This window comes from Agelaius phoeniceus, chromosome 9, assembly GCF_051311805.1.
Source record: "Agelaius phoeniceus isolate bAgePho1 chromosome 9, bAgePho1.hap1, whole genome shotgun sequence".
Classification (NCBI taxonomy): domain Eukaryota; kingdom Metazoa; phylum Chordata; class Aves; order Passeriformes; family Icteridae; genus Agelaius; species Agelaius phoeniceus.
This window is the reverse complement of record NC_135273.1, coordinates 8,177,215-8,190,981: the sequence shown is the minus strand read 5'-3', so window position 1 is coordinate 8,190,981 and position 13,767 is coordinate 8,177,215. Positions and strand designations below refer to the sequence as shown.

Sequence of the window (13,767 nt, the reverse complement as noted above, 5' to 3'; positions counted from 1 at the left end):
AGCACAGCTCATGCCGTGTTCTTCTCCATGGCAAAAAGACACCAGCAACTGGATAAAACCCACAGCAATTTCTCAACACAGGATGGAGAGAAGCACAGAAGCATCACAGTCAATGGGAAACTTGAGTGATTTGCATCTGCAGTGAGTGGATGATCATCACTGAAAGGATGGTACTTTGAAATACATAGAAATATCACATCTCTACTGATGTATAAGGACTTTCAGGGTGGGGGTTACAGGCAGAATTACCAGCTCTTCCTTCTTGCATGCACTTAACTGGATGATGAGATATGTTCTCCCTTCTTTTACTCCTAGACAATGGAACCCATTTTGCAGCAGCTCCTGGGCTGCCCCTGAGCAGCACAGGCTCTCTCAGTTTGAAGGCTGCAACTCTGGTCTCAGCAATAAGCAAAGAGATGCTTTGAACACTGATCTGTTCCAACAGCAATTCAGTGGCAGCAGGACAGCACTGAAAAGGGCTTCTTTTGGCAGGAGCCTGTGCCTTTCTTTGCAGACTGAAAGTCTCTTGCATTGCAGCAGTGTCTAGCCTAGCTCATGAGAGCCCAGAGCCAAAAAATGAAACAGCTTGCAAAGCCCTCATTGAGGAAGCACATTCCTTGCAAAAGAGCTGCCAATTTTGCCTGACACCAAGGTCACTGAAAGGTAAATGACCATTAAACTAGATTATAAAAGCCATTCCTACTAATAACCACTGATCTCTGTCATGGTGCTACAATAACAACCTATGTCTACATCTAATTACTTCATGTCTTGGCCTTATGAGGAAATGGGAAGACAGGCTCTGAATGAACTTTCATTCAAGTGTTTCAGTAACCACTGGATTGTATTAGACCTTTTAATCTAAATTCAATTACTTATTTTATCAAGGTAGAGGGGCCCCAGCCACCGGACAAAGAACTGTAACGAGATATATACTAAAGGACAAACTCTTTCCTCTGCTGAGATGAGAGGTGAAAGATAAGGAGTATCATTTGCTAACAGGAAACTAAGGCATTGGGACATTAAGTGATTGGTCCAAGGGTATGGGCATATTCTTCAGCAGATCAGGAATATAAACTAGCTTTCCCACATCCCAGCCTGGGGATTGTGTTTCCAAGCCCCCATCCATGGATCCCAAAGTGCTGAGAGATATTCCACCCTCCTGCCCAAAGCAGAGTCTGGTTTTGGTACTTCTGGATTCACCCCTCCCTCCTAGAAGGAGCTGGGCTAAGCTGCTGACAAACAACTCCATTCAGGCACCAAGCAAATACCTGCAGTTTGTGCTGTGCCAAAATTCCTGCTCCAAAAATCTCAGAAACTCCAGAGGCAGTAGAACTGGTAACAGCATTGTGAGCCATGAAAAAGCCAGCCCCAGGAGCAGAGGAGCTGCTGAGGGGTTCCTGAGGTACCTGCCCACACCCAGCCTCCCCAGCCTGCCTCCACCTTGCACTGCATCCCATGGCAGCCTTTCAGCCTTTCCCACTTCCCACTGCCCAGCCCTGGCTGGCAGCACTGGGATTCCCCAGGGGCTGCTCTGGCAGACAGCAGTTCCTCTCTAGCCCTGCTCTCTTTCTTCCTTGGCTGCACAAGATGAATAGGGCAGCTGAGGAGCGTGCAGAGAGGACAGGCAGGCACAGAGGCAGCATTCAGCCTGCTGAATAGCAAGTGCTGTCAGAGGAGCACCCAGCCCAGGCCTCCCTGGCTAATTTGGAGTTTTACAGTAACAGTTGGGCCTTGCAAGAGGGAAAAGTCACCCACGGTTACAGCTAGAGAAGGCCATTCTCCCCAGCTGTGAGGAAAGGCAGATGTGTGGATGGTGACAGCTGTAACAGCTGGATGACCCCTACACTGGGCCACCTTCCAGACCAGCAGAGCAGATCCTCCCTCAGACAAACCAGCCCTCCTCACCCTGCTGGCTGCAGGGCCGTGCAGGGGAGCAGGGAAGAAAAGGGAGCAGCAATGCTTTGGCTCCTCTGCCCCGCTCCAGGTGCTGCTGGCTTTGGCAATGCAGGGCAGGGAAGGACAGCTGGCAGATGGTTCATCCAAATACACTGAGAAGCAGCAACATCCCTGCTGAATCCCAGAGAGCTGCTCCTCTGGAAGGCAGCCCCATCCTACTGAAACCCCACCAGCATTCACCCAGGGCAATGAGCAGAATAAACCAGGTGAGTGCAGACCAAGGCACTCAGGCTGAGTGAGACCAGGTTTGCCACCTTGGTTTAGACCATCAGAAAAAATTATTTTCTTCTCTTGCACTTGCACCTGTATTGACTGGCTAGCCTTCCATCTTCTTGCTTTTCATGGGAAGAGAATAAAAAGCCCAGCCCACTGTTGTCCAGTTGAAAAGTTTTCTTTTACCCACATAAAAATAATTATGAATATACAAATAATCGTAGAAGAAAAGAAATCTCCCCACAGCAAAATGAGAAGTGCTGTGTTTTTCAAAGGAAAACCCACAAAAACCCCTCTAAGCTTCTGGCAGACAATGAACTTTCTCATTGGAGAATCACTGCTAGATTAAACAAAAAGCGAAATTCATAATCCTGAGACAAGCTAAAATCCCTCAAAATAAGAAAACTGTAAAACTGGAGAACTTCTCTCAGAGTCTCCCTAATAAGCCAGACAAGTGTCAGACAGCTATGACCACTGTCACAAAGCTGTCTGATTTTTAGACACAATGAGAGCTCCCAGGGAAGAAAGAAAGAAAAAAAACCCCACCCAGAGTGTTCTATTAATGCACCTAAAATCCAGCACTGCTTGGATTCACACTCTCCTTGGGAGCACTAGGCTGGTCTTTGTTGCAAAGCATGATTCATGGAAGGACAGAGGCAAACAATGTGTTTGGCTGGCTGTGGGCTGTGAACTGCACAGATGAACCCAAGCAGCTCTGCGTGGGCTGCTCTGGAAGTTTGAACAAGACTCGCATTGAGAAGGGGCAGCTCTAACCCAGGAACTCTGAACTTTAACAAAACGGCAGCAGAAAATGCACACAAAGCTTTTTTCAGTGAGCTGAGCAAACAACAGACTCCTCTTCCCTCCACTGGAAGGTGGGAAACAGCATCCAAGAAAAATTAAGGGAAAAAAAAAAAGAAGGAAGGGAGAAGCAAAACATGAAAATTACCATGTCACACAGAGATTTTACCGAGCACACCTGCATTTAGTGCCATATTGATCTATTATATCATAGAAGTTTGGGTGGGAAGGGACCTTAAAGATCATCTGGTGTGCAATGGAGGGTGTATGTTTGGCACTTCACAGCAACACAGTGCTGTGCTTCTCTGCAAAGGGTCTCAGCCTTTCCATGACAGAGCAACTGGTGAGTCACTGGAGGTCCCCCACTGCCAAAGAAATTTGCTGGATGACATCCCAGAGAAGCTGGCACCCCTTCCTTTGGAGCAGGCCCTGTTAGCTCACTGCCCATCAAACTCACAAGGTCCCCAAAGCTGTGCTAGGCTACAAACTGCAGGTCTGTGCTCAGTGATGCTCACAGCCTCAGCAGATGGGATCATAGCACAGAGTGCCATGGAAAACCACGCTGGGAGCTGGGGGGGATCAGAGAAGTGCCACATCCTCACTGTGTGGGGCACCAGGTCACACACAAGTTGTACAACACAGTAACTCCTGCTGGGACAGAACCCAGCCAGGAAAACAGAAAGGAAGCAACTAAAGAAGCATCAGTGCAGTAGTCAAGAGGGTAAGGAATGATCCATCCAAATTAAGATGTCAAGTAAAAAAAGTTGGACCAAGTCAGGTAGGGTAGGACATTAAAGACGACACTGTTTTTAAGGTAAATACCCCCAGAGCAGGGCCTGGGGGTATTTACACTTTCCCAGTGGGGAGAAAAACAATCCCAACAATTTTTACAAAGCAGAACTCACATCTGCTGCCAAGCCCCAGAGCTGAATCCTAGACAGAGACACCTTTTCCTGTGAAGCTGCCTCCACTGATTCCCTTCTGTCCCCACGATCTTTTCTGCTGCTTTTCCCCCTTACTCCTTCAGTTTCCAGCTAAGGTTGGTGGTTGGCTGGTTTGGGTTTTCTCTGCCTTGTGAAGGGCTGCTCTCCTCTCCATCAATCTGTAGGGATGACTTCACTGGAGGGGTTGGTGACCATCCAACCTGCACTCAAAGCTCATCTGCTGTTTGCTGGCCAATGCCATGCACAGCTGTGCCCAGGAAGGGGCTACCAAGAAGTGGCTGATCAGATGGAACAGCTGCCTTCAAGAAAAAGAAATACAAAAACCACTCAACCAAATGCCACAAGCACACAGGGCTCCACTGCTGGAACCTTGTGCAAGAAGGCATCCCACAGCTCAGCACAGCCTTGCTCTGCCCTGCCTTAGAGCAGCCTTTGCTCCATCAATGGGGCCACGTGCTCCCTGCACCTCACCTCAGCTCTTTGCCAAGGCTCCTGGAGCATGGTTTTAGTCAAAATGCTGTGGCAGCCTTTGCCTCATCCCGGTGCAGAGGAAAGCACATTTCCATCCCTGTGCACATGACAGAGCAGCAGCAGGACAGAGGCACACAACAGCCCCCAGTGCCTGCTGAGCCCACAGCCACAGCACCTCCTTCCCATGGAGAAAGGAAGCCTGGATACCTCATTCCCAAAGCAGAGAGGGAGAAATGCAAGGTCCTGCAGAGATTAACTCTCACAAGGATGGTGAACAACAGCCCTGGAACAACACCCGTGGTTTGTGCCACTTCAGTACAAATAAAGGAGGTTAACTGCCAAATATATTTTGGGATGGATTTCTCTCTCCCAGGCAAGACACAAATTGAAGGAAGCTGCCAGATACACATTGGGTTATGCTGGTTTTTTTAAGAGAGGACAAGCACACACACACACCCTCCCAAGGCCTCATATCAAAGCATTTTCCCACCATTCTCTGTTGATTTAATGGCATCATTTCTCCAATGAACAATAGGAACACAGCAGAAGAGGAAAGCAATTATGTTTGAGAAAGCAAAAGCAAGAGCTCTGGGGTCAGAGAGAAAGACAGACACATAGCCCTGGAGTCCCCAGTCTTTCCTTGCTGTTTCCTCTGCAGAAAGGGCTTTTTGAGCCACGCTGCCCACAAGAGCCAGGGCTGGGCCTCTGGAAAGCAGAATGACCACACCAGGATATTGCACCACTGCAGGGGCACAACAGGATTTTTAAGCATCCTGAGTGTATCAGGGTAGGCTGGCAGAGCCTACAGCAACATCATTATTGATTGCTAGATTTCTTTCTTAATAATCTTGCTCAATCCCTTGTCCAGCATGCAGTCCTTATCCATCCTCCTCAAGGTAATCTGGAAGCCCAAACTCCAAGAGGGAGGATCATGCAGCTGAGTCACTGAGCAGTGTTGATGGAACAATGTGCAAACCAGAGATTTTTTCCTCTGGAAATCTGGTGTTTTAATTATCAGCAGAGAAAAGTGCTAAAATCCCCAATACCAATTCTCCCCCCAGAAAAAATCCTCCCCACCCCCACAAAATTCCCCCATCTACAGACATCACTAAGGACCAGAGTTCACACTCCTCCCTAATAAGATTCAAAGCAAACCAGTGCTCACTACACTTCAGTTTAGGGTTAAGGAGCATAGAAAGACAAGCTTTAGTAATTCTACAAAGAGGTCAGACTACAAACCCTCTCCTGCCATGAGTCACCACAGCTCAGGGAGCACCTCCCAACAGGGATCCAACATCTGCCACCAAGGGAGCCACAGCTCCCACCCACCACTCCCCCAGGTGTGAGGGCAAGGCACACCTGCCAGGTGACCTGGGGACATTCCTCACTCTGGCATTCAGGAGATACCACCTTTACTCCTCTCCCACACCTCCAAAATGATATTTCACTAAGCCAGGGTGGCAGAGCAGCCTCCCAGGAACAGGCAGCTCCCCTGTTTGCTGTGGATTACCAAGGCAGCTGGGCACCACATGAAATGTCACAAGACACATGTGCCCTGTTAGGAAACACCAGTCTTGTCCTAATGCTGCAGGGATGCCCAGAGAAAGAGGCTCTGCCCTGCTTCACACCCCAAACACCACTTTCATCACTCAACAGGTTTTCAAATGGGATTCAAATCTCTGGTACCAATTTTTTTATCTGTGTTATTAATCCCTGTTGCCAAGAAACTCCCAAATACATTTTCTCCATGGAGCTTCTTTATCCAATACTCATAAAAACAATCATTGGTGGCCTTGAGAAAAACAAGTGTCACTCATGGAGAGGATGCTCAGAATACTCTCCCAGGCCACCCAATTTCTGCAATGGCTGCACACACATTAAATTTCCAACACAGGCCCATCCATGTGACAGAAATGTGTCCTACCAAAACACAGGTGGAGACACATGAGCTCCCACTTGTCCCCTGCAGATGCAGGCCCCACTGGTGTGATCTGACTCATGGAGCACAGACCAGAGAAGCCACAGACATTTCCCTGCTGAGATGAACAACTGCAGTGACCAAATGGAGGGTTCCTGGTGTGACTCATGGTGACAGCCCTGCTCCCCTGCCCATGGATGCTTTACTGCATGGGGGAACCTCTTATAAGGCAGAGGTAAGCACCCAAAATTCTGCCAAGAGCAAGCCTTGGTCAATAAACCTTGATTTACCATCTGCACCCTGAGCTTGAGCTCATCTCCAGCAGCAGCAAGTCAGGCTCACAGAGATGCCCTGCAGGAAAAGGAGGCTCAGGACAAGACCACCCCATGGCACCTGTGCCACCCTCCCCAGCAGAGCCTGGCAGGAGCCCAGGGGGGCTGATGCAGTGGAAAACCAGGACAATGATCTGCATTTCTTTTTTATTTTCATGTGAGTTGGAAAGCTTCTCCCCCCTCCTATCCTGACTGTGAGGCATGGGAAATGAAAGGCAGCTCTTAAACCAGCAAAACAACCATTTAGGGGATAAAAAAGATTTTCCTACTTTGTCTGTCTTGAACTTTGTTTACATGAATGAGAGCCAGTTATCCAGACTGGGAACAATACTCTGAATTAAACCTCTGAAACCCATTACATAAATATGCCAAAAGTATCACTAATCCTATCACAGATTTAAAAGTTAGATCATTATTTTCATTTACCATCTCAGCAGAAAATTTGTGACAAGAAACTGCTGAGGAACGAGTTCAAGTCTTTCCAGCAAATTCAGCTTCCTTGGAGCTTTTCTAAATGCACTTTTGACTCTTTCATCCCCCTCTTAACACACTTTGGAGGCATCCCTGTAGCTTGGCTATAAGCTAGCCATGCTGGCATTTCTCTTTTCTCAGCATTACATGTTAATAAACACTTTTGTCACCCCTGGAACCCGGGGATCCTTTGTGGAGCTGTGGTTTGGGAGCAGCAGCTCCCTGCAGCTGGGGCAGGCCACACCAGCCTCCCTCCAAACCACACTGCTGTGCTTTCCATCCACAAAATGAATGGAATATAGCCCAGCACTGGCACTAGTGAGTTAATAACCTGTAATGAGAGCAATAACTTGAGGAACTCTCTGTTTGCTCAGCGCTAAGGGCAGCCTGGCCAGCCCAACACCCTCAGGTCAGGCCACCAGGAGCATCCTGCATGCAGGAGCTGCTCTCAAGACAGTTTTCTAGCACTCACAGGCATAAAGAAATGCACATCCTCACCAGGGCCAGCTGGAAAGGCACAGCCAGCCCTTCCTGCCCTGCAGAGAAATCTGCTGCCCATTCAACTTGAGGGCCCAGGGAATAAGAGGAGCAGAACATCTTGGACATGGCTCAGGAGAGATCCCAGGCTGCCACTGCAAACCTCTACTCAACCTTTGGTCTTTCCTTCCACCAATTCTGGGATTAAGCCCCAGCCCCAAAAGCAAAGCCACAGAGCCTTTCAATGTTCTCAGGCTAAGAGAAACACAAGGATTGCTTCTGTTTGGGCTTGTTGCAATTCCCTTTGCTTTATTGCTATCTGCCCAGCATTTCTAAGAAAGAAACAGGCAGGTAAAGGAAGGACAAATGACTGGGAAAACTCTCCCCATTGCTAGGACTAGGCATATTTTGTTGCAGGAGACAGTGAAAACAATAAAAAAGTGTGGGCATTTATAAGATAAAATACCAATACAGTTGATTTAACTTGTTTGTTTCGGGAAAAAAGACAAAAAACAGAGGGGGCAGGAGGATCCCTGGGGCAGTTGTCCTCTCATCCTTACTGCCAAGGTGGTGGATGCTTAACTGAAGGGATTTGAATTCATCTTCTCTGGAGGCTGCTTCCCTTACTCATGTTGCTACAGAGGGTAAAAAGCACCAGCTCTCCCACCTCAAAGAACAACTGGGATTTCTACCATGTGTCTCTTTTGGTTCCCCTGAAAAGCTTCTACATGTTGTGGGGCCTTCATCACTCACCTTTGGTTACAAAGAAAACCAGACAATCGTTTGTTTCTCCCAAAAGAAGTTTCTTTCAGGCACTTGCCCCAGTTTCTCTCACACTGACACCAGGAGGAGTTTGCTACCACCCCACACCCACCTGTGTGACAAACTGGCCAAAGGGGAGAAGGGCCTGGCCTGGCAGCCAGGGGGAAAGGTGGAAAGGGCAGGGAGCAGTGACCAGCTCCATCTCAGCCTTCAGCAGGGACATCTGTCACAGCCACCTGGGCAAGCTGCTAAGCAGGTCACACACTGCACAAGCTGCAGGCAAAAAACACAGGCACAAGAACTGCCAAGCTCTCAAGGGCTGCTCAGGCCATCAAACTCCCTCCTCATGGCATCCAAGAAATGTACACTCTAAATTTCCTCTCCATTTTGAGTAACACCTGCCTGAAATTTCCATGTGGGACATGCCAACTTATGCTTCTACAAATTGCCCCTCCTGAGGGGCAAGGAGAGTGCAGGAAACTGTTTCAGAGATGTGGAAAACAAATCCTTTCAGCAGCAAAATAATGCATTTCATTTTCCCTACCCATGATTATCCATCCTTATCCAGAGCTCTTTGGAGGTAGTGCTCCAGCACAATTCACCCACATCCTTTGTGCTCAGGTGCTGGGAACAGCACAGGCCCAGCAGCTCTGCCTCTCTGCTACTGTAAGGAAATCCATCAATTGCACACTCAGCTTGGGCAATGCTTGGCTCGTCCTGCAAACCTGAAAAGGCTCCTGTGCATTAAATATTCCAGAGATTTTGTAAAAGTCCACTTTCTTCACTTGCCCTTCATCACAGGCAGCCTCTTAGGCCAAAGCACATGACTCCAGCAATGGGGCTGATATCAGAGCCTTGGCAGAGATGCACTCAGCACTCACTGATGCTCAGACTGGTTCCACCAAGATGTATTTCCTCCCCTAACTCACCTCTCTGCCCCCAGACCTCTGCTTGCACCTCGGCCATCACACTTTGCAGCTTTCCTGCCCTGTGTGAGGTGCCTGCAGGAACTTGCTCTCCTGGCTGCCACAAGGCACTCTGCCTTCCTCACATGAGTCAGCAGGCAGCAACAGGAAAGCAGTTCTTTGTGCTTGGAAAAGAATTAAGTGATTTTGAAGCAGTGGAATGTTTTGGACTAGTTAGCTGACCGACAGCATGAGAGCTTCAGAAGAGGCTGCATTATGAGAAGCAAACTTCAAAAGGATAAGTGACAAGGCCAGAGTGTTTGTGGTGCCTGAGGAAGTAATTAGAATTTAAAAGGGACAAAGATTGGATGAGTACACTAGGCTAAGAAAGATGAACTGCTGCCAAAAAAGTTTCTTTTGCTTTCCCAGCTCCCTCTAGCCCACATTAGAAATGCAGTTTCATGAATACCTCTGTCTCAAAACATTTTTACAAAAAACCCTTGCAGTTGTTGAAAACATGCGAAAGATGCCACCATCAAAAGCTAGGTGCCTCCTGCTCCCGTTTCTCTTCTCAGCTTATTAATGGCTGTCTTGCTTTCATCATTCCCAAAGGGGAGAGGGTTTCTGCAGACTGCAAACCCCTCAGAGATAAGACATTTCTTAGACAAGGCGTTTTGTATACAGCACAGTTTATCTTCCTTCATCACAGGGTTGGATTTTTTTTTTCTTTTTTCTTTTTAAGCAAAGGCTTCAAAGGCTTGCAGGGTTGGTGAGCACTGCTGTCTGCTCTGCTGGTGAGTGACCTGCCAGGTCAGGAGCACAGCTCCAACTGGAGAGGTGTGATGTTAGCCAGAGATCAAACTGCACACAGAACTCAGTGGTTTCTAGTCACCGAGGACCATTGCTGAATTTCTGCTGCTTTCAGATCCCTGCTATGCGATCTTTGAACTGGTGATTCAAACAAATGCAAGGCTGAAACACAACAGAAATGTCTGTTCTGGTTTTCCCCAAAAAGCTGAAGCAGCTCACAACAAACTCAGCATTTAGCCCCTTCCACCAGGAGGTCTCAACACTTCTGGGAAAGCAAAGGCCAAAGCTAGAGGTCTGCAATAAACTCCAGGGGCAGAAGTGCAGCCTTGGAGTGAAGCCAAAGTTGGTGATCCACCAGGGCCTTTTCTCCCCAGCACCTGCTCTCTACCTGAAGATGTGAATTCCCCATTTCCTTGAACTTTTTCCCTACAGTAGAGACTCAACAGCTCATATTCAAACAGTGACAGAGACAACTGAAATGAGTCACCGTCTCTCCCAAATCAGGCAGAGCCCTGTTGTGTGCCCAGGTGCAGGTGAGAGATGGTGAGTCAGGCTGGAGGAATGAGCTCCAGCAGCACACCTGGCACAGCCCAACCACCCCATTCCCAGCTCGGTGGGTCACTGCAGCTGAGGCTCTCCAATTGCTCATCTGTCAAGAGGGCAAGGAAAAAAGATTGCTGGGAGTTTGGCAGGCATAAACAGGCTTCCAGTAACACTCTGAGGAAGCTCACAGGATGTCACAACACAAAGTATTTACTGAAAATTGTCTCGGCATTCAAATGTTCTTTATGTATTTAGTTCAAGCTGTGTTGGATTCCATCTGCCTCAGGCTTGTGGGTGCAACCATAATCGCAACAGAATAAAAGTTTTCACCCTATGATGTCACTTATGCCCACAGGTTTCATGGGGACTTTCTTTCCCAAGCTCCTGACTCAGTTTTGAGGGAAAAAGAATGATCTTTGTACAAATGCAGCTACTCCTCACAAGAAGGTCTACAAAGGGTGCCACACTTTGGGACACAGCAGCAGCCTGGCAAAGCTTCTTGCTGTGGAAGCGAAGACACCAGTTCAACACTTGCTCCAGGAGGTACCAATGGTCCCATGAGCCTGGCCCATACAGAGGCAGCCACATGGGTGTTTGAGCCATGAATCAAAGGCAGCTGGACACCCAGCTCCCCCTGCTCTCCTGTGTAGTCAGTGCCAGGATTTGGGTGTCAGCTGAATGGGCTGAGCTGGTCTTCCTGGCCTCTTGCACTTGCATGGGAGTTGGAAGGTTGTGTTTAGAATATGAAAGGAACATTCCTTTGAGAACACAGAAATGCCTGGAGGACACAGGAGCACTGCTGTAGTGCTGGGCAGCCACCACAGATATCACTGGAGCTGTACCCTCATCTCACAGAGATCTGTGCAGCCCCACTGAAGCTTACCAGAGTTTGAATGTAAGCCCAGAGAAGGATACTCCTCCATATGGAAACTCCAGGTTCATGCAGGCACAGATGGACAGTACAGAAATTTCCCAGCTCACATTAGATGCAGATGTCCAGCTCTGGGGATTCCAAAACACCAGAGAAAAACCAAGATGAAAGCAAAACAAATGCAAGCTGCACTTTATTGAAACAGGAAACCGCAAACCGCTCCACATTCAATGGGAAGCCCAAACTCTGGGATTCTGTTTGTTTTGAACCATAAACCTCACCAGGCTAGTGGAGCCCTCCTCAAGGGTGGGAGGGACTGAGGACCAAAACCAAGCTCACACTGGGCAGCACCACAGGCAGCTCCTCTGCACACTAACACCAGCTCCTCTGGAGCTGCTCTCCCATTTCCTCCCATTTAAGTCATTCCCTATACATACATTACACATGCTGCTGGTGCTCCTAGGGGTAGGAGTCCCTGCAAAACTCAGTGACCTCTGAGGCTCAGGCCAGGGGACCTGAGTTTCCTGGACACTACCATCACCACAAAGGCTGGTTTTGATCAGAAATACCAGCCAGGACCTGAGGAACTTTCATGAAAAAATACTTCTGTGCACCTTCAGTAAGAAAAAATACACAAAAAACCCCAAACCATCACTGTCCTGATGGGCCAGGATGCAGAAAAATCTACTTGTTGTGTGAGAGAATAAATACCAGGATCAGACTTCTTCATGCCAGTAGAGCTCCCCTGGGTGAGATTCATGAGGGCAGCTCCAGTGACTCCATCCCAGAGGGGTGCTACAAAGCCCTCACAGCTCCTGTTAACTGCACTAGCAGACTGAGTTTATGGCCTTTGCATTTGCCCAAAAAGCCCAGAGTAGCTGGGAATTACCAGACATAGCCACTGAAGACTGAAAACCAGTGCTGAAAAACAAACAACACCCAAACCAGGAATCACAAGGCAACCTTGAACTTCTTTTTGGAAATATTTAGGCAGGATGTCTTGCTGAGCTGACACATCTGGTTTCCAGAAGGACTTCAGCTGGGAGCTGTGCTGGACTAAAACTTTTCAGGATGCCACGAGAAGTGGGAAATGAGGAGCCTGGATTCTCATTTCAGCAAGAAATGAGGCTTTCAGCAAGAGGAGGAGATGGAGTTAGAAGCCTCAAGGGGACAATTCCCATGGCTATCCCTGCCCAGCAGGGACTTGGACATAACTTGAAGCAAAGTCCTCTATTCCCTGCATGTACCAAGTACAGTGGGAAGGTGATGTTAAGGCTGTGTTCAACTCATCTACTTCCCCTAATCCATCACTAACAATCCATCTTCTGGCAACTCAGAAGGGCAGACCTGTACAAGCATGGGTGTGATTGACTTACTGATGGCCCTGGTCCAACTAAAGATGTCAAGCACATGGTTACCCCCATCCCTTCACAGCACATCCTTGAATTCACTCTGAAGCAAGGCTGTGGTAGGTTCTGAGCCCATGCTCAGGCTGGGGGAGGGATGTCTCAGCAGCAGAGCAGGCAGGAGCATGCCTGTGCTTAGTCAGTTTAAAACCTCCCAAAGCATCCACCCAGCTACAGAGAGGAGAGGAGCTCCTGAGATGTACACAGAGCTCATTCCTAGCATATTTCACCTTCCAGTACAGGCAGGAAGCAGGATCCAAATTTTCAATAGGACAAAAATATCTCTTCATTCCCTTGCTATACAAAGCGTGGATTAGGAGCACCAACCAGGTGCCAGGTGACAAAACCAGCTGGTACTTGCAACAACACAGCCCATCTTGCACACCTGCCATTCAAACAGCATCCCTTCTGCAAAAAGGGGAGAGTCTCTTGCTTTGAAATTTGTCTCCTGCTTACCTAACAAAAAGATCATAAATCACAGCTGGTTTCCAGGTCTTCGTTATTGTCCAAGCAGCACTAACAAAGGCAAACTCAGCACGGACCCAGGGGACCTGGGAACACCCAGCCAGTCCCAGAATAGGAGCAGTTTGGGCACTCCCAGCTGGAGCAGGGCTGGCCCCCTCCCGGCACTCTGCTCTCCCAGGCAGCACTGGAGCAGTGGGTCAGGGGGTGCATTCCTGTGACAAAAATACTCTGAGAAAAACCACCCAGAGGCACCACCAGGCCCCTGCAGAAGCCACTGGAGCTGCAATGGCCCTGTTCATCTCCAGGATGGTATCAGGAGCCCTGGGAACAGGGCTGCTTTCTCAGGACATCTCTGCAGAGTGCCTGGCACTGCCTGCAGGGACGATGCTGCGGTGCCCAGCAACTGTGCTGAGATCCTG

At 48.6% G+C, this 13,767-nt stretch overlaps 1 protein-coding gene across 6 annotated transcripts in view; it reads right to left on the bottom strand.

Annotated features, from left to right (window-relative positions):
- The window catches only part of AFAP1L2 (actin filament associated protein 1 like 2), a 67,007-nt gene that overhangs the window by 30,066 nt on the left and 23,174 nt on the right, over positions 1-13,767 (bottom strand). For 4 of the 6 annotated variants that reach the window (XM_077182848.1, XM_077182849.1, XM_077182852.1 and 1 more), the window contains exon 1: positions 11,490-11,509. The exons of 1 other annotated variant lie outside the window; for it this stretch is intronic. Coding sequence is in view for 1 of the 5 variants with exons in the window: in XM_077182850.1 (XP_077038965.1) it covers positions 11,490-11,529 (40 nt within the window). In the remaining 4 variants the exon portion in view is untranslated. Of the gene's footprint in view, positions 1-11,489; positions 11,585-13,767 lie in introns of those variants that run through there. One more of the 6 variants, XM_077182850.1, reaches the window with a different exon arrangement.